The 19,966-nt window shown below is 38.1% G+C and overlaps 1 protein-coding gene across 3 annotated transcripts in view; it reads left to right on the top strand.

The window, feature by feature from the left end:
- Vps13b (vacuolar protein sorting 13 homolog B) overlaps positions 1-19,966 on the top strand; it is a 470,084-nt gene that overhangs the window by 202,704 nt on the left and 247,414 nt on the right. For 2 of the 3 annotated variants that reach the window (XM_041637453.1, XM_041637452.1), the window contains exons 25-28: positions 782-985; positions 14,841-15,012; positions 15,532-15,646; positions 17,956-18,097. In XM_041637453.1, the coding sequence (XP_041493387.1) occupies positions 782-985; positions 14,841-15,012; positions 15,532-15,646; positions 17,956-18,097 (633 nt within the window). The remainder of the gene's footprint in view (positions 1-781; positions 986-14,840; positions 15,013-15,531; positions 15,647-17,955; positions 18,098-19,966) is intronic. The other variant, XM_041637454.1, reaches the window with a different exon arrangement.

The following is a 19,966-nucleotide window of genomic DNA, read 5'->3' as shown; positions in this document are numbered from 1 at the left end:
CTCGTGAGGAGCCAGCCTCAGCATCTGGATGTGTCCTGGGGCTGAAACTTTTTATAAATAGGAGAATTTCACTTTTTAGAAATGGCCATCAGAGTATGGTACCCAGCTGTGGATTTGCTTATGTGTTGTGTTTGCAGTACCCCTGGGCTTGTTTTACACAGTGTATGCCAGTATGCTCTCATACAAATTCCATGATTAATGCTTATTTATGAAATCTTGTATAAATATCTTAGAACTCAGTCAAACAATTTGCAAGTTAAACAGTTTTTCCTCTTTCTCTGAATATTGGAATGACATATCCCAGGGGAAGTAGATTGGCTGTGTTTTCTATCTCTCTAATTCTCATAATGTAATATTTTCCTTTTCCTAGTCTATATTATATCACTCTCTTCATTTGCCTTGAAAGAAATCATGTTTCAGATTTTTTATCTCAGAAAAATTGAGAACATTTAGGTATGGAAACTATTCGGGAAGGAGGACAGGAATCGTTCCATAGTTCACCAAGGAGTCCCATTCCCGGGATGTGTGCTCGTTTTCTCCTGCTCGCAGGTTCTATTGGTTCCATTGTCTCCTAGCACACTCTGCTGATTACACTGCTTCCATCCGCGGAAGTGTGCATTGTTTATCAAACTGCACCGTGTGAGTTTGAGGCTAGTGTAAATAAATGGTGAACCATGGTGTACTAGTTATTTTGGGGCTTGTTAATTTTCTCCTATCTAGTATTTTAGTGGGTCGTAGATAGTACTTGAAAGCTTGACTCTTCTCCTCCCCTTCTGCTTAGGTCCAGCTGTTTTATGAATTGGCTGATACAATAAGTAAAGTCTGGACTCAGATTCAGAAGAGAGGCAATCTTAGTTCATCTTCAGTCTGTCCAGAGACCATGGCAGGCCCTGTCCCTGGTTCTCCAGTTCGGAGCAGTGTTGGCACAGCTCCACCAGACACCAGCACATGCAGTCCGTCCGCTGACATAGTAACCACCACTGAGGTAAGCGCTTTTGAAAATCCCTTACCCAATAGAGGTAAAGTAACGATGAAGTCCTCTGTCTCTGTTGAAAGTTAAAGTGACCTCAGCACCTTGGAAGCTGACAGATTTGAGAAGATCCTGAAGGGGCTCTAGTGAGATCTGTATTATATTCCTTTGAACTGTGCAGAGGCTGGGGTGCAGGAAAAGTCGTTTGGGGGTTACGGAAACTTAGAGGTTGAGTGAAAAAGAGGCTATCTTTTCACTTCTTTTGCTATCTGTGTTTAGGGTCACCTTGTGAATTAGGGTGTTGCTATTGTCGACTTACTGGTTTTGAGCTGTTGTCCTCAGTTTCCTCCTTTCCCTGTGCCATGAAGTCAGCTCTTGATTTAGCACTGTAAGGACAGATGGGATCCATTGTTTATCTTATATAACAAACACTTGGTAGTGTAGTGATCCATTGAATGTCCTGAAGTGAAATTAAGTATAGGATATAAGAAATGTTAGGAAAACAAAGATGATAGAATATTTATGCAATATTATTTTTAATAAATTCTTGAGTTTTAAGATACAAAGGAAGATAATACAAGATCCAGTAATATATATTTTACTGTGTGAATGTTGTGGCATAACTATTAGAATTCATAACCGCATAGTCAGATACACATAATTAGAAAGAAACTTACCCAGGATTCATATATGCAAAGGCTACAGATAGAATTATATAAGTCTGTATTAAATGCCACAGTGGTAGTGTTGTTATGTACAATTCTCTGAAGCAGTTTTGAACCGGGCATAGTTTGACTTTTATACAAATTTCTGGGGCTATTGTTGCTTAAATGATAAAAAGATGGGGAAACACATAATGAAATTTTTTGCCAAAATATTTATCAGCAGCAGTTTTGACTCTGATTAGTCTGAGAGCTGGTCTTCATCGTGCAGGACTGACATATTCTCCACAGGACCTTAATCACCTCCAAGTCCTAACTTTTAAATGTCAGAAATGACTTTAGTCATTAAACCAACCTAAACTGTCCTTGTATTTTCAGCGTGTGCTCCTGTGCCCTCTTGCCGCACTCCCTGCCGAGAAGCCCTGGTCTGAGGCAGGGGTGGTGGCTGTGTGGTTTTCTGTGTGCAGAGAAGAGGTGGTTTCCTCTGGAAACAAAGCACTCTAGCAAAATAAACAGTAGGACTCAAGGACTGGGATGTTCTGTTTCTGTAATTCTACAAATTACAGTCGGGTGAACTTCTCCAATGGCCCACTTTGCCTGCTCTTAACCTTCACAACAGGTGGGAAAGATAAATTTCTTGTCCCCACAACCAACTTCTCTCTCCTGTTCATGCCAAACCTCAAGAAGCACAGCGACCTAAGTGGTGAGAAGTTTTTCTCTTCTCCCAGATGAGAAAGAGGTCGACAGACAGCATTCTGTCAGAAGAGTGAACTCTTACATGGGAACCTCAGCGGTGCTGGTTTCCAGAGCTCTGGCACGTTTCACAGGAAACAGTGTAGCTGTTTCCAGATTTTTTTTACTCAGGCACTCATTGAAGTAGTATACTTGCTAGGATGCTGAGGATAAAAATGGTTTGTGAAGCAGACATTTGAAGTAACAAGTTGATAGACAAAGATGGCTCCCAAGGAGTTTGGTACAGGCCATTAAACTTTCTGTGCAAGATTAAGAATTTCCTTAAACAGTGGTTTGCCAAGTCCAGTGTTCACGGGAATGTCAACCCTGAGACTTCATGTTATGAAAATATTCTTTTGAAAAGAAACATTTAAAAATCATTACAAGGGTAGGAACCTTACAGGGTTTCATAGACGCTGTGAATTGTTGTTCCCCTCATTCATAATACGAGTGATGTTTGCTATAACCATGCAGTGTGTGACCAGCACAAAATCCTGGTGTCTCGAATGTGATCGGTAATAGAAACACACAGTATTGACATTTGTACAGAAACCAGTACAGTATTTCTTCTGGGAAATTTATTAATGGTTTGATGAGGAAATAATATTTGAATTTTTAATAAATTAATGACATTTTAATAAATGAGACCTGGGTACAATTTTTTTTTTTTAGTAGAGCTACTCTATAACAGGCCAGAAGAAGTGAAGACATTTTAAAAGGAAGAAATTCAGATAGTGAGATCCACCAGGGATGGGAGGCCTTTTGCTCATTTACTTTAAAACTGCAGATGGAGCTCACCTGCTGAGTTTGCATATGGCCCTGGGTTCAGTCCCTAGATCTGCTAGAGAAACAAAAGGCAAACTAATTCCAGCTTTAATTATTTTTTTCACTGCCTCATGTCAGTTCTTCTGAAAATTAGAGTGTTGATTTTGCTCAGATTTTGTTCTAGAGATAAGTAATGAATTTCCTCAGAGGATTTATTAATTTGAATTAATTTGATTTGACAAAAAAACTAAAAACGAAAGACTTTTGATGCAAAACATTCCAGAATTAACCATCAGGAAACACTATGTAAAAAAGCTTACAGGATGCAGTGCAGTCAGGGCTGAGCAGCAGGAGTGGCAGTCATTTGCCAAGTCTCCTATTAGTGTTTCAGAAGCAGGCGTCAGACACCTGCTCCCGGAGGAGTTCCTTCAGATGCTCTGGCTGGTTTGTCTCCATGAAGGAGGCCTGGTTGAGATGGTTCTCATGTGATGGGAAGTGGCGAGGCTGGGTCTGGCTTTACATCTTGGGTATTCATGTTTTACATATCTTAAAGTTTCCTTTCCTCTCAATAAAATATTTGTGTAGTGGTCACATTGAATTGTGAGCACACCTGAATTGAAATGCATCTCCTTGATAATTCTGTAGTAAAGGGTAACATAAAAATATGTGGATTGTTTTCGCCGTTTATAAGAGTGTTTCCACTGTGGCTCAGCCTGGGCCTGATTAGTTCAGCCGCAATTTCACCTTTGGGCCAGGTGTTCATTTCTCATGCCCTTTGGTTTATAATGTTTCTGGAAATGCACTTCATGACTTTCTAACTTTGAGTTACTATGTAATGGGTACCTTTGTTTTTCCTGGATTTCTCTGTGTGCTCAATTTAATAGAAATAAAACTTTGTTCTCGCCTTGAGAAGCGACTGCATGGGAGCATGAAATGCAGAAAAGCTGTGCCATAGGAAACTGTGCAGATACTTCCTTGACCATGCATCCCTGCAGCTCTGCGGTCCTCTGCTCCTCTTGTCATCAGTGTGCCCGTGCTCTTTCCCATATCAGAAACCTTCATATTAGCAACACTGTGTGAGCCCAGAGCAGGGCTACATGTTTTGATTACACTTGTACTCCCAGCCCTTTCCCGGTTGTTGCCGATGATCTCATCATGAAGGGACAGTCGATGCGCCGTCCACTGGAACCCTACTCCAGGACACCACAGGCCTGGGATCAGTGTTGACTTTGCTGTCAGTTCACATACTTTATCAACATACTACTCAGCAACCCTAAGTTACATGTTTTTAATGGGTACATACTTAATATTTATTATTTTCCAACATATAGGCATTGAGTTAGACAATTATTATATTTTCTTCTTCTTTGCCTCTTTTGCTTTTTTGAAACCAAGTCTCATTATACATCTCTGGCTGGCCTGGAATTTGCTACATAGACTAGGCTGGCTTCAAAATCACAGATCCCCTGCCACCAGAGTGCTGGCACTAACGATGTGCACCACCCTCCCTCAGTGTAATGAAGCAGTGCAATAGACAACACCAGGGAGCTGGTATGGAAGCTCTGTGGTTAGTGTCCAGAGTCTTCCTCATACATCCAGTCCCTCGGGAAAATTAAAAGCTAACTTAAAATAATGTAGTTTTCAACCATGATAGTTTCAAAGCATCTCTTAGTAAGTCACATGTGCATATCACAGATTGACTGCTGGCCTCTGGATAAATCCTGGTATTGCTCCTGTTTTTGCAAGAACTGGGAATATGGACTTGTTTGCTTTCAAGTCACATGTTAACTTTTGTCAAGGAGATTCACAGTACTTCACTAGGAGTACTTATTAAACCACAGATTTGCGTGCATTGTCTCTGCATTCTCAAGTCAGTACTTGAGGTGGGTGATTTGATTTCTACTTTCAAACTGAAGAATTTGTTGCTAAAAGGCTAAGTAACTTCCCCAAGTTCATAAGAATAATAAGTGTCGAAGTTGGAATTTAAATCTTTGCATGCTGACTACAGTGTCTAAAATGTATAAATTCTCAAACTTAATCTACTAGTTAAATGTTCTTTTGTAGTAAATTGTCCCCAAGTATAGCTGTTTCTCTGTGCTGTCTAATTCATGGTGTTGTGTGCGCTGTTTCCTGTTAGTTCTAGGTAATTCTTGGCAGATGCCACTTGAGGCTACACGACTCCCACGGTCTCTTGTCTTTGCTATTTATTTTTGGAACTTCTGTTTTTCTTTCCTGTCTTTTAATCAGGTCCTGGCTTCCTACCTTGTTCTTTCATTAATTTTGTATTTGTCCCATCTTACTTAAATCTTTTTCATTTTCTGTTTCTCAAGTTGCTAATTCTTCCTGTGGTAATTTCTAATCTTCTCTCTTTCAGTCAGCCTTCATCCAGTCAAGGGATTGGAGGGTGAGAAGAAAGTGAATCCAAATCTCTTTAAATCTAGTTAATTCAATACTGATTCCCTAATGTAGTAGGTTTATTTCTGTCACTCATTTGACTTGCTTATTTCTAACCCAGGTGATGCACCATAGCATTGGAGAGCTGACCAATACCCTGAATATATTGAAGAGTATTTCAAAGTTTTGTCAGAAAATATGGGTATCAAAGGGAAAAAGAAGATCAAATGTGTTGTGTTGACTTTGCTAGTAACCTTTCAAGCCGCAGAATAGAGCTAGCCATCTCTTTTCTCTGAGGTGTACTTGGTTCTTTGATCTCTTGCTTTCCTTCCCTGTGTTATGAACCTGTTTGCTCTAAGGATGCGTGTTCTCCCTGGAGAGGATTTTTGCAGGACTTACCACAGGAGCAATGATGTCGTCTCAGTTCTGTCAACAGCAGCTGTCATGTTGAAAGAGATCTATCCACAGAGATCTTTTAGAACAACATCTCCATTCTGTGCTCTCGGAACTGAGATGTATATAGTTATATAACAGCACCCAGAGCGAAGCAACTGGGCCAGCTTCACTGTGAATCTAGGTTTATGAGATCTTTGGAAGCAACTTTGGAAATAGGCGACTTGGGTGTTTATGTCTCCAGTGTTGGCATCACATTACATAATCTCCATACTTTAGCATCAAAATATGACCTCTGGGACAATGTTGACATGCTTTCCAAAACTTTAATCTCTATTTACTCAGTCCAAGGACAGTTCATCTCCTTCCCTTGAATGCAGTATATCGTATTTGTAGGGTAAAAGGAACAATTGGGGCAGGAAACTGACCAATCACTGAGCACCCTGAGTCTGAACCCAGAATCAGTGGGAAAAACACATCCTAGTTCTGAGACCTAGGCCAGGTACAGAAAGATCTTTATCCCTGAACCCAGGACTAAAGACATGGTGCCTTGGCTCTGAGCCTAGTGACAAAGATACACACTTTGTCCCTAGAGTTAGAGCCAGTGAAAGAAATATATCCTGGTCCTAAGATTAGAGTAAAAAAGCTAAAAAGGACCAGTGAGAGAAACACAGTTTGGCCTTGAAGACAGAGTCATCTCTGCCCCTGACCAGCTAAACTGACCAATCCCTAAGCAGGGAAAAATTAACCAATCCCCTTTCTCCCTGGGAAGACTCCGCCCCTAAGAAGCCCTATATAAGCCTCTCCACCCCCTTCAATTGAGAGCAGCCCTTATGTGGCAGAGGCAGCCACTCTCCTGGACGGCTCCTTCCCAAGTCTTGGATTACAACCTTCATTAGTCAGCACAGAGCAGAAGAACCTGGCTGGGATGTCCCTTAGGGAACTGAGCTGAAAAACCTTGCTAGGCTCCCTAGGGGACATCAGCAAGGCTGAGCAGAACAGCAGAACCTTGCTAGGACTCCTTGAGAGGCTAAGCAAGGCCAGCGGAAAAGAAGTAACAACTTTTCCCTCGGAGCCCGGAAAAGATTACTACATTTCTGCAGGAGGCTTCTCTTTAGCAGAGTATTAGCAGAAGAAACATCTTGGGGCAGGGAAGAAGCAGACAGCTCTGCCAGGACCCTCTGGTTAGGGAGCAGAGCAGAACTCAGCTGTAGCGGTTCTCCAGGAGAGGAACAGGATCCCTATATTCTGCAGGGAGACATCTCCCACCACACCCCAGCCTCACATAGCCTGGCTTCCCCATTGTGAGGACACCTTTCCTCCAGGCTGAGCTATCCTATTGCACTTCTAAGTATATCCTGGCTTCCCAGTACCACTACGGTACCATGTTATGTATGCTACAGTATTTTTGTTTTTGACCTACTTAGTGTAGGCCAAATTCTGCTTGTCATTGTAATGGGATAACGTGTTTTATACTGATTTTATTCCTCAGTTTTTGTGGTGGTGTTTTGATGTTGTTTTATGAGTTTTTTGGTTGGTTATGTGGTTGTTTTGTTTTTCATTTTTTTTGAAACAATGTTTCAGTAGATGGTCCTGGTTGGTATAGAACTAGCTACCTAAGTCAGGTAGGCCGGGAACTCAAAGAAATCCACCTGCCTCTGCTAGGACTAAATGAAAGCATATGCCACCACACCTGGCAATATTTGATTTTATTCAGTTGAGATTATATAACTCTTTATAGGTGACTAATTAAACATGGATAGATTTTCAAATGTTAAACTAGCCCTGTATATCTGGGATTTATTGTATATTTCATTTTTACCTTTCTTTTGACTTTTTTTGGGGGGGAAGGGGCTAAAGTTTGCAGGTTCTCACCATAGTATCCCCAGAACTCACTGTGTAGACTAAGCTAGTGCTCTGGCTGTTGCCTCCTGGATGCTCAGGTGCTGGGGTTAAAACTGTGTGCCACCACATTAGATGTTTTTTAAAAAAAAAAAAACAAAACTTTTTCCTTCCCAATAACAATATTTTTGTAGAAAGAATATTATTGGGGTTTTTTTTGGAAATTGCTTTGGAAGTGTTTCTTTGGTTATATTCTGTGGAAGCATGATTTTGATGAGAAAATTCCCACAAGCTCTATGTTTCCCTATGCTACAAATTAATCTCAACTGAAAAGACACTTGATTGACAGTTGAGCTAAGGAAAACAAGTTAACATGGAAGACTATCAGGAAGAGAGACTGTGACACCCTTAGGGAACAAAGGACACAGAGCTTTGAAAGGGACCACAAAAGAGAATGGTCTTCTGTCTCCTCAGTGCCATGTTCCTAGAAAGCACACCTGTTGTTATTTATTTTACAGGATCTACTGTAGCTGTCCTTATGTTTGGTTGCAATCCTCCTGCCTCTGAATCCTAAGTTCTGAGGTAATGGGAACATATCTCACAACCAGCTTAGACCTGAATTTCCTATTAGTCATCCACAAATATTACTGAGTGTTAAAAATCCGGTCCTCAGTCAGATGCCTAGCTGTTGCTGACCACATTGGTGTGCTTCTCTTTACTATATAACTGATACCCCACTCAGCATTATTCTCGGATTATTTAAATATACACACGTTAGCTTTCCTCTTTTGGAAGTCCAATCTATTAAATGGATTAAAAGAGATGAGAGTATAAGCTGACATCCTTGAAGGACACACACTTAGCTGCCAAAGACTTCCCATAAGCATCTCTATGTGCACGATTGTCTGCAAAAGGCCATGCTTTTACTTCTTCTTTAATTTGGGTGATTTTTATTTTCTGTTACCAAATTGCTCTCACTAGGACTTTCAGCACTAACTTGATTTTACATTCATTTAAAAAATTAGGCAATATTGCAAAGTTAAATACAATTTTAACTTTTCACCATTTTCTTTATTGTGAAGGGAAATTTATCACGTTGTTTTGGCTTTAATGGGATTCTGTACACAGAGTTAAAACACTGAAAAGTTTGCCTTGATTTTCTTCTGTTTTCATATTGCTTCTATATTTATGCTGGTTTTGTAATTTAAAGTATTGTTAAATATTATAAGTAGAAATAAAATTGTCTAGATGCACAGTTTCCATTGTCTCTGAAGTATTCTTGTTAAACAGTGATTATTTTAGGTTCTTATTGGATGTGCCATACCAATGTTTTTTTTTTATTTTATTTTTTTGGCATACAAACTTTTTAATGTAATCCATTGTCCATTATCTTATCACTACAATAGTCCATATTTTAATATTTTAAGCCCAGTACAGAATGAGTTCTAACATACTGTTCTTCATATATAGTTGGTGAAATAATTTATATAATATATAGATGTTGTTTTAATATGTAGATGTTGAAATAATCAATTCTTATAGTTATTAAATTAAATCTCAGTTGTCATAAAACATAGCCTACAGATACAAGTAGATGTTTATGTTACTATATTTTTTATAAATACATAAACCTATGCATATGAGTTTGTAATTTAAATTTTTTTATCCTTAATCATTTTAAACATAATTATTTTATATTTTTATGCTTTGGGATGCTCATTCTGTATGCTGAGAATATGTTCTTATTGGTTGATAAATAAAGTTCTTTTGGCCTATGGCAAGGCAGAGTAGAGCCAGGTAGGAAATCCCAGTGCAGATACAGGGGGAAGGAGGGTGGAGTCTGAGGGTCACCAACCAACTATTGAGGAAGCAAGACATGTAAAAAAAATGAGGTAACAAGCTAGAACCACGTGGCAAAGCCTAGATAAAAATGTGGATTAATTTAAATGTAAGAGCTAGTTAATAAGCCTGAACCATCAGCTGTGCATTTATGAATAAAATCAAGCCTCTGAGTGGTTGTTCTGGAACTGGTAGGCAGGAGAGAAACTTTTGATTACATTTTTATCAAATCTTTTTTTTTTTTTTATTTTTGTCAGCTATCACTATGTAGCCCTAGCTGGCTTCAAATTTACTGTATAGACCAGGCTGACCTGGAGCATAGAGACCTGTCTGCCTCTGCCCCCTAAGTGCTATGATTAAAGTCATGCACCACCACATCTAGCTGGATCTGACCTTCTCTTTTGCATAGTAGAATGTTTCCTTGGGGGAATTAAAAAAATTGCACTGATTGTTCTTCACCAGAGGAGGTTCCTGAAGTTTCCTTACAGTGGTTAAGGACCTATACCACAAGAGACTCTTTGGTACTTAAAGAAGTTTCCAGAGGCTAAAGGAATGGTTTCTGAGCCTTACACTCACTGATTGCATAGCGGATTGCTTCGTGAAAGAGTGAGCAGTGTGAAACCAATCTTTATTGTACGTGCATGTCAGGTGCGTGCTTGATTACTCAGATGTAGTAACAGTGTGGGCTTAGACTGACATAGATACTGTTTTTTCTTTATTTTGCTGTTTTGTTCATTTCTTATATTGGGTACTTACTTTAAAGATAGCCACGGTATTTAAGTCCTAGTCACTTGGCCATAGAAGAATGTAGAGTATTTCAGGTAGACCATGAATATATGTGTACATGTATTGCAAGCTGAGCTGGGAAGTTTAGTGGGCTGCTTACCACAGGCATGCCATTGAAAGGTGAGCCAAAGTTTGATAAACCAAAAGATGCTTCTAACAGTATAATTGTCTCTCTGTGATCCTGCTACTCTGCTGGCTGAGGTGGAGGGATAGAGTTTCAGGCCAGTTGGGGCTACATGGTGATTTCCAGTCAGCTCCATGGGGCAACACTGTCTCAAAACCCTGACAATAAAGCAAGAAAAGAATCTAAAATGCGGGGTTGGAGAGATGGCTCAGAGGTTAAGAGCACTGGCTGCTCTTCCAAAGGTCCGGAGTTCAATTCCCAGCAACACATGATGGCTCACAACCATCTGTAATGGGGTCTGGTGCCCTCTTCTGACCTGCAGGTATACACATAGACAGAATATTGTATACTTAATAAATAAATATTTTAAAAAGTCCATAAAAAAAGAATCTAAAATGCCAAATAATTGCGTAAAACACCAGTTCTCCATAAAACAGAAACTGATGTGTTGACCTACCAATGTGTAGAAGCTAGTTTCACCCAAAATTTAAATAGGATTGTTTATTAATCAAGAAATTAAATTGGTTTATTGCTTTTAAAAATAGCCCCTTAATGTTCATAGTTGCTTGATGGACATCAGTTAATTAAAAATGTGATCAACTGTTAAAGCAAAGCTGTCGTCAGGTTTTCAGTCATTAAGTGACTTTAACTTAATCGCGGGTCGCTTCAACTTGTTCAAATAGCTCTTTTTGATGATAAATTTGGTATGAGCTTTTTTTTATTATGCTGCTGTTCTAAGACTAATAATTATTTTCCTAAAATTAGTTTTACTTTATTCCTTAGTTTATCCTCAAATTCAGTGAGAAACTTTTATTCAAAATATGCAAATCATGGTGTTTAGTTTATCTTCTTATCCTTTAAATATCATGAAATAAAGTGTTTTCTGTTTAATGCCTTTCCTATTCTAAAATAATCATATCAGAAAAGATCTCTGGTGTTTCACTTATTATTTATAGATTTAAAAATATTCAGATGTTCCAGTACAATTTTACATAGTTATCTGAGGCTACCTTACGTTGTTTTAAATTTATGTCTGTTATTATATCATTGGTATCCACTTTGAAATTTTAGTTTTGAGTTTTATTAATTTCTAATTCAAAGCTGTATTCAAAGGAAGTCATTGGTATTTTTATTTACAATTTCTGTATGTTGCTGTCTTATTTGCTTGTTTGTGTAGGTCAAAACTATTATTCTTAAATGCCTTGAATATGGAATTTACTAGAAATTAATTGTGCTGATAAATACGGTCTAAAAATTGTTTGTATTAAGTATAAGTTTTTGTATGATCCGGATGGTTTAAATTTTGCTGAATGATACACTGGTATGTTGGTGCAAGCACCACAGATACAGTTTCGCTTCCTGTGTTTGTGTCTGTGTTGTGGTAAACTGGGAAGTACATGTCAGACTTCAGTTCTGTGTTTAAAGGCAGGTTTGCTGGAGCAGTGAGAGCAAAGGTGCAGGAGACTCAGCAGGCCAGGCTGCTTGTTACTGCTGACTTAAGAGCAAACAGCAAAGTGTTCAGCCCTTGGGGAGGTTATGCGATTGAACAGGAATGCTGGGGTTATTTTGATAAGAAGGAGGAGCAGTGTGGCCAACTGAGATCTCTCCTGAGCTCTGAAGAGGGCCCATGCATGATAAAGGGCTGAAGTGTTTGTTCTTCCAGATGAATCAATACAAATTTACCTAGAAAAATAAACTCAGCATTTAGGTTAATTTGCCATGAACTTTTACTTTAGACTTAGACTAACGAGGAACGAGGATCGGAAAATAGTTCAACGCTGCCATTTTGGGTACAGTTTTCACTATAGATTTGCAAACTAGAGAGGGAAAGTAATGCAGCAGCACGTTTAACAGTATCGCAGCCAGTGCTGTAAATCCAAAAAGAAAATTGAAACTGCACGATGGAGTGACATATAGCTTTTTATCAAGCGTGCTTACTAAGCTGCAGCCACAGCTCAGCATTCTTAGCAGGCTGCTCAGTACTGATCAAAGTTGGGTGTTTTCTCGTCTCCTCTCCTCCCATGGGCTATGTTGCTAGTTGGAGGATTTAGTTAGGAATGTTTCTGTTTTAGAAGCTCTTTGTTAACAAGGACACAGCAAGAGGGAGGTCCTTGGCTGCTGAGCAGTCCCTGGCATAACTAACCCTTAACACTGAGCATCTATCTCCCTCACAGTTTCCATCCCAGATCCCCAGAATAGCAGGAGGGGGCTTAGGGAGCCCTACTCTCTTGAATACCATCAATAAAGTTCATTGCACCCCTCAAAAAAAAAAAAAAAAGAAGATGTAATAGCCGCATCATGCTGTCTTTATTCATTTGATTTTGTAAAGAGTCCTGTTTTGGAAATGGTTTGTGCTTTTTAGATGTTGTGCTAGACAACTAACTAAAAATCAAATTTCTGTGGCTTCTTAAGTTCTAGAAATTTCAAATATGGTAGATTTAGTGTCTGCTCATTTTAGAGAACTATGAAAAATCTGCAAACAACTTTTGGTTATGTTTGGGACAAGGAGCTGACTAATAATTCCTGTCACACCTCCCGTGTGAGCTCTCCACTCTCACTTGATGGAAGGGTCTTAAGCTAAAACACGAGGTCACGGGAAAAGTTTCTGTAGCCAGCTCCTAAGCACCTGCTCAGGACGTCACGATTGCAGGGAAGAGCATGGTTTCTGCTTCCTTTTGTGTGGCTTTAGTTTTCACCCTTGACTTTGGATATGGTTGATCTATATAGATGGTGGCTTCAGCTCTGCCCAACTCCAGTAGAAACAGCACACTGACCGCCACTGCATGGCTTCTCCTGAATTCTAGCAGCATTTTGATAGTGCACGCTTACATAACCTTGAAAAGAGACATTTGTATGAGACATTCAAATCAACAGGGAACCATGAGAGATTATGAATATATAAATCGAAAGTGTGTATCAAATTAGATAAATGGCAAAATCAGAAAGGGAACAGAATATGCAAGTAGGGTTTCTTTAGTATTGGTGTGCCTTGGGGTTAATAATTAACCTTCACTTATGAAATCTTTACTATATATACACTTCCTTTATGTTCATGGTCTTATTTATTCTAGATTCTGAGCAATAAATATCATCATAAAAACTAATTTACAAAGGAGGTAATGGACTCTGGAAAAAGCAATTGTTATAAAATCACATGAGTGATGTCTAAAGTCCTTATCCTAACATGTTGTACTGCTTACTAGACTCAACCTAATTAAGTAGATATAGATATATATGTGTGAACCAATGCCTCTTTTAACAAACAAACTTACTATATTTGATGCATTTCCATCCAGGTTTTATGTGCCCAGCATGGAGGCTCTGTCTCCAGCAGCATCCTTGCTGTACCCGAGACTGAAGCTATGCAGCTCCCGTTTACATTCAGATCAACGGACTTGTTTTGTTCTAGGCTACTCAACAGGGTTTTGTTTTGTTTTGTTTTGTTTTTTTGTTTTTTGAGACAGGGTTTCTCTGTGGCTTTGGAGCCTGTCCTGGAACTAGCTCTGTAGACCAGGCTGGTCTCGAACTCACAGAGATTCGCCTGCCTCTGCCTCCCTAGTGCTGGGATTAGTGCACCACCACCTCCCAGCTACTTAACAGTTTTGAAAACAAGAGACACCCCAGGCAAACAAACAAACAAACAAAAAAAAAACACCAAACCTTTCACAGAAAAGTTTAATGTCACTGGATTTAGGATCTTATACATATGTAGACTTCAGTGTATAGTTGAATAAGCCCATACTTTATTATTTCAGGTGCCAGTCATGAAGAACATTTTATGAAATCTAACCTAGTCTACCAAAATAAGTTAATGAAATATTTTCTTGATTGTTAAACTGTGCAAACCATGTTGTCACATTTTTTTTCTAAATTCATTCATAAATAGTCTATATAAAGAGCACACATTTCTCCTGTACAGAGATACAGGATAAATACCTTAAGCTGCGTGGGTCTCAGCTTCCCTGTAACAGCTAATAATCTCCATTCTGAAGCAGAAATAGACAGTGAATTATGGCTTTGACCGTGATCTTATGAAAACGCTGGCTTTGGCTCTGGGCTGCTTGGCAATCCTTGCTCTAGGTAGGAGGTAACCATTGGTCCAATCCTTATACACCTGTGGAGAAAACTGAATGTCATGAACCTGTATTATGTCAGTAAACTTTTTGCGTAGTATTGTTTGTAATACTTAGCTTTATGTGTCAGTGGTATCGTTTACATGGTTAGAATATTTAATTTGGAAAAGTTAAAAATAACAATTTTGAATTTTAATTTTATTTTACCTGTTTTTCGTGAGCATAAACAATTGCTGGTTTCTTGCTCTTCCTCACTACAGGGAGATTCTGTGCAAGCTGGTGATGAATCCCCGTTCTCAGATTCTGTAACCTTGGAACAGACGACCAGTACCATCGGTGGGTCCAGTGGCCGCGTCAGCCTCTGGATGCAGTGGATGCTGCCAAAAGTCACGATAAAGCTCTTTGCTCCAGACCTGGAGAACAAAGGCACAGGTACAGGAGTGCTTTTCCTCCCTACTGTAAAGATAAAAAAATTACTGCTTTCAGAAGAAATGCCATGTTACTCTTCCTTGCTGTCTTTTATGATGTAATTACCACTTATAAAGTTTTTAAGCATGTTGCTTAGCATTGACTCTTGTTGCTGTATAAAGTTTATGTGTACATGTTCTTTGACTTTGTAAAATTTAATTTTGCTTATTAGTAATTAAATTTTACCCCAGAAGATATGAGAGGCCTACCCTCTGACCATAACTGCATTGAATTAACAGTATTCAGAGATCATTGGCTAATAAGATTCATCTATTCAAATAATAACTGTGGTTTCTCTGAACATGAGCGTTCTCTTAATATCAAGGCCCTTTGACGCTAATGTTGCTTATAAGTGTAAAAGTTTGTATAATCTTAACACCCTTTGTTTGGTCAGGATGTGTTAGCTAGTGTGAAATACAAAATAGTATACATTTGGATGTTGATTAGGAGAGACTCTTGATAATGGCACTTGTTTCTTTGCAGACGTTTGTATGGTCAGTGAACTAGAAGATCTCAGTGCGTCCATAGATGTACAGGATGTGTACACCAAAGTGAAATGTAAGATAGAGAGCTTCAATATTGACCACTATCAAAGCAGGTAAACAACAAGGACTAAATATAGGAAAAGCAGTCACCATAAGGATGTTTCCGTTTTACACTCTCAAAGAGAATGCTTAACAGATGAAGTTGTTTTCTTAGTATTCTTTTATTCTTATCCAATAAAACTTTATAACATGGCATATAGCTCTTCATAAATATTCACACTAGTGCTTTTACAAATCACCTCTTGAGTGTATGCCATGTGTTATAGATTTGCTGAGATGCCTAGGACACAATTGACAAGTCTGGTTATTGCTTGCTCTGTAGTCTACACTGAGGCAGGACACCTGCTCATGCCCCTTCACACGCTGGGGACTTCTCCCTTATTGTAACTCATACAAATGCCATTACTCTGAAACCACATTATTCCCTGTGTAGTCCCTCTGTGTCAGAAGTTAAGATTCTATGAAAGTATGATTTATTTGTAGTAATACATAAAAGGTGAAGATAAAGATGCTTTTCAACATTCTAAAACGATCTAGTGATTAATGTTCCCTAAATAAAAGGACAAATCCGTTTTTTTTGTTTTGTTTTGTTTTTGGAGACAGGGTTTCTCTGTGGCTTTGGAGCCTGTCCTGGAACTAGCTCTTGTAGACTAGGCTGGTCTCGAACTCACAGAGATCTGCCTGCCTCTGCCTCCCGAGTGCTGGGATTAAAGGCGTGCGCCACCACCGCCTGGCGACAAATCCATTTTTCTTATTTGGCTTATAATATAATTCCAGTGTTTTATTTTTAATTTGAAACATAGCACATATACTATAAAATCTAAAGGTTTTTTTTATTAAAAATACTGTAAATAGTATTGTATTTTCAATTTCAAAGTAGTTTCTCTTTTGAATAGTCTTAAAATCTATTTTCTTATGGATTTGTGACATTCATCAGCTCAAGAGCTTCTCATGTAGCTGTAAATGCCCAGTGTGTTTCTCTGCATGCATTGATCTGCTACATTCCTGAAAACAATCTGCAAACGTATTCCTAGTACTACCTCTATGTTCGTCTAGTCTCTATGCCAAGCTGCATCATTTTGTACAAGCCCATTGTCATTATGAAATATAAAATATTTCAATTGCTGTGTAGTAGAGCTTGTCATACTACTGTCTTACTAATCAAGTGGTAGTTACTTTTATCATATTAAGAATGAATTGTTCATTGGCATTTGATTTTTATTTCTTTAATTTTTTTCCAGTGCGGTGTATTTAAAATTAAATGATTTTTCATGTAATATATCAGTGCAAGAACTGAAGTAATTTCTTATACGAATATAATGCACTATAGTTTATTCTTAATTTTACAATTTATGTAAATTTTGCATTATGGATAAGTTATTTGTTATGTTATGTTTATTAATATATTTTATATGCTGGGCTCTATGCTAAGCACCAGGGATATAGGGCTTAAGAAAATAGACAAGGATTTTAAATCTCTTTATCTTCTCATTTTGTGGAAGAGACAAAATGGATTAAAAAAAAACACAAACAGTTGAATCTGTCATTAGGAGCAATGCACCCATGCCAAGCCATTGGAATTCCATACTGATGGCGCTGCTCGGTGCGTCTGTGCGTCTGTACAGAAGCGGAGCGCGGCTTACTTTAACTCTGCTGATCTGGTTGTGTACCGTCAGAGAACAGATGAGGTGAACTTGTGTTTTCCAGGCCAGGGGAAGGTTGGCAGTCAGGACATTTTGAAGGAGTATTTCTACAGTGCAAAGAAAAACCTGTGGTGAGATTCATTTAGTAATTTTGATATTTGAGAGTATATTTGAAATTGTTTGTATTTGTTCCACTTTGCAATAGGACTAATAATTTCAGAATGAGAACTTTGAATAAATTCTATTATACTTTCTCTAAAATTATTTTAAAAATTAAAGTTGCTTATTCTTTTAATCTGCTCATGTTTTGTAACCATATTCTTTTGTAGCAATTAAGTAATCTTATCAAAAGGCAAAGGTAGGATTATATCACATTTATTACTATATTTATTATTTCTGAATGCCATGTTGACTCTTTTTAAGATCATTACTTTTATAAGTTCATCCTCCATTGCCCTTACTAGAAATGTAAAGTAATAATTGTGTATAGAAAGCAATTATTTTTTAATGACTTCCATTTGCAATGATTTTGCAGGAGAAAGTACAGCTAGAAACTGTATTTAGGAAAGGCTCAGACTGAACTGTGCAAACTTGAGCAGAATTAAAAAGCTTTCCAATTTTTTTTTTCTTTTTGGCTTATTGCTTTTATTTTCTTCCTTTTTTTTTTTTTTTTTTTTTTTTGTCTTTTTACCTTTTTTGCTCCTGTCTATTACCTCAAGCCATGGGGAAGAGTGTTGGTCTTTGGGGCAATGTGGAGGTGTCTTCCTTTCCTGTACTGACAAGCTGAACAGACGCACCTCGTTGGTTCGACCCGTCAGCAAGCAGGACCCTTTCCGTAGCTGTTCTGCCTTCTTTACTTCTGTAAGACATCATTTTAAAGCTGTAACTCAGAATTCCCCTAGCAAGTGCCCAAAGAAGGAATGGAGCTGCCCACACAGTCAACTCTTGATGTTCAGTCTTGACAATCAAGTTCACTTCATAAGTGAACTATAATGTATTCTCATGTCATAGATAGGCTTTGTACCATACCTGGAAGTCCGCTGTACATACTATTGCTATTCTGTTTGTAAATAAGAATTAATATTACCATCATTATAAGAAAATCAAAGTAAGTTGTTATTGTAAAATGGCTTTCTAGCTGAACTAGTATTGAATGATCAAGAGTTGACCAATACTGCATTTGTCCTTCCTTCTTCACTTCTTGTCCAGACTGCTTTTGGTTTTTGTTCTCTTTTTTTCTATTATGCAGTTGTCATTTTCTCATAGATAATTGGAAGTACATTTTTTATTGCAATCTTGAATCTAGACAAGTTTATACTTCTGCTGTTTCCTGGGTAAAAAATGAAATTAAGTTGCTCCCTAATAACTTTCAGAAGTATCAAATATATATTTTTCTAATGGTGCAACGTATGTAAATATGTTATTAGACATATTATTTTAAGTAACCTTTCTAAAGTTAATAAAATTCATACAGCTTTAAAGTATAGCTGATGCCTATTCTACTATGTTACTACAAACATTCTTTCCTCAGTGTCTGCAAAATACTTTGTTCTTTACATAAAGCCCAAAAAGGCATAAGTATTATCCTTATAAATACTTCATATGATTTTCTCTTAAATGTACAGCTTACTAGTATATTTACATAATAGCAAATGCTTCTTTTATTTGATAGTGCTAGAAGCAGAGTCTGCAAGTGGGTTTGTGTCAGCATACACTGCTTGGTTTCTCTCCTTTCCTTGCATGCTCATTGGATCTGTGAGCAACAGTCTTAGGCAGCCAGTGATGTTACCACTGAACCCCAAGAAACACTCTCAGTCTCATGCCTCAGAGAACCCACAAATTTTATTGTGATTTCCTTTAAATTTTTTGATAGTTTTCTTTTTACATTTTAAAGAATTAATTGCCCTGGAATAGGGTTGGAACTCCGTGAGGGACTGCAGGTCCCATGATGACTCCTGACGGCCCAGTCCTCCCTCACCAGAGTTACTCCTATGATGATTTCTTAGTTATTTTTTGTCTGTAATAATTCATTTTAGATGGTATAAGATGCTGATTTTTTTTCATATAAAAGAAATACAGTACCTCAGTTTGGGCTGTGTATCTATTCTCCTTATTTAACATGGGTACAGCCGTCTAGAGAAAATATGAAAGCTTTTCGCTTGTATAGCCTGTCTTTCAAGAACATTTATATTCAACATGTTTCAAAGATTTTTAAAGCATTGATATATTGAAATGCCTTTTATATTCCTTTTTTGTTTTGTTTTTCAAAACAAGGTTTTTCTGTTTAGGTTTGACTGTCTTGGAACTCGCTCTGTAGACCAGTTAGGCCTCTGCCTCATGAGTACTGGGATTAAAAGCGTGCACCACCACTGTCTGGCACCTTTTATACTCTTTCCATGGTTTAAATAAAATCATATTATGGACTAATTATTTAAATTAGTGTAACCTTCTCTTCAGAGCTGTGGCCTCTTCCACTGGGGTGATGACAAAGCCTTGCCACCTGTTACTGCCTACTGGCCATCAGCACAGGGATCAACATGGTAGCACTCTATCTTGCTCTACTGTGGTTCTGCTTGTTTCAAGCATAGAAAGAGAAAATAAGGAAATCAGAAGACACAAAGAGGAAGTTTGGAAGGGTTAAATGGTGTGAAGAAAGACTACCAAGGGAAAACAATAATTAGCACTAAATGATTATGTTCTACGTTTTTCCAGTGTTCAAGGAATTAACTT

The sequence above is a fragment of the Microtus oregoni genome, unplaced genomic scaffold (genome assembly GCF_018167655.1).
Source record: "Microtus oregoni isolate MIOR12 unplaced genomic scaffold, Mior012 000053F_ref0000044, whole genome shotgun sequence".
Lineage (NCBI taxonomy): Eukaryota > Metazoa > Chordata > Mammalia > Rodentia > Cricetidae > Microtus > Microtus oregoni.
This window is presented reverse-complemented; position numbering and strand designations above follow the sequence as displayed.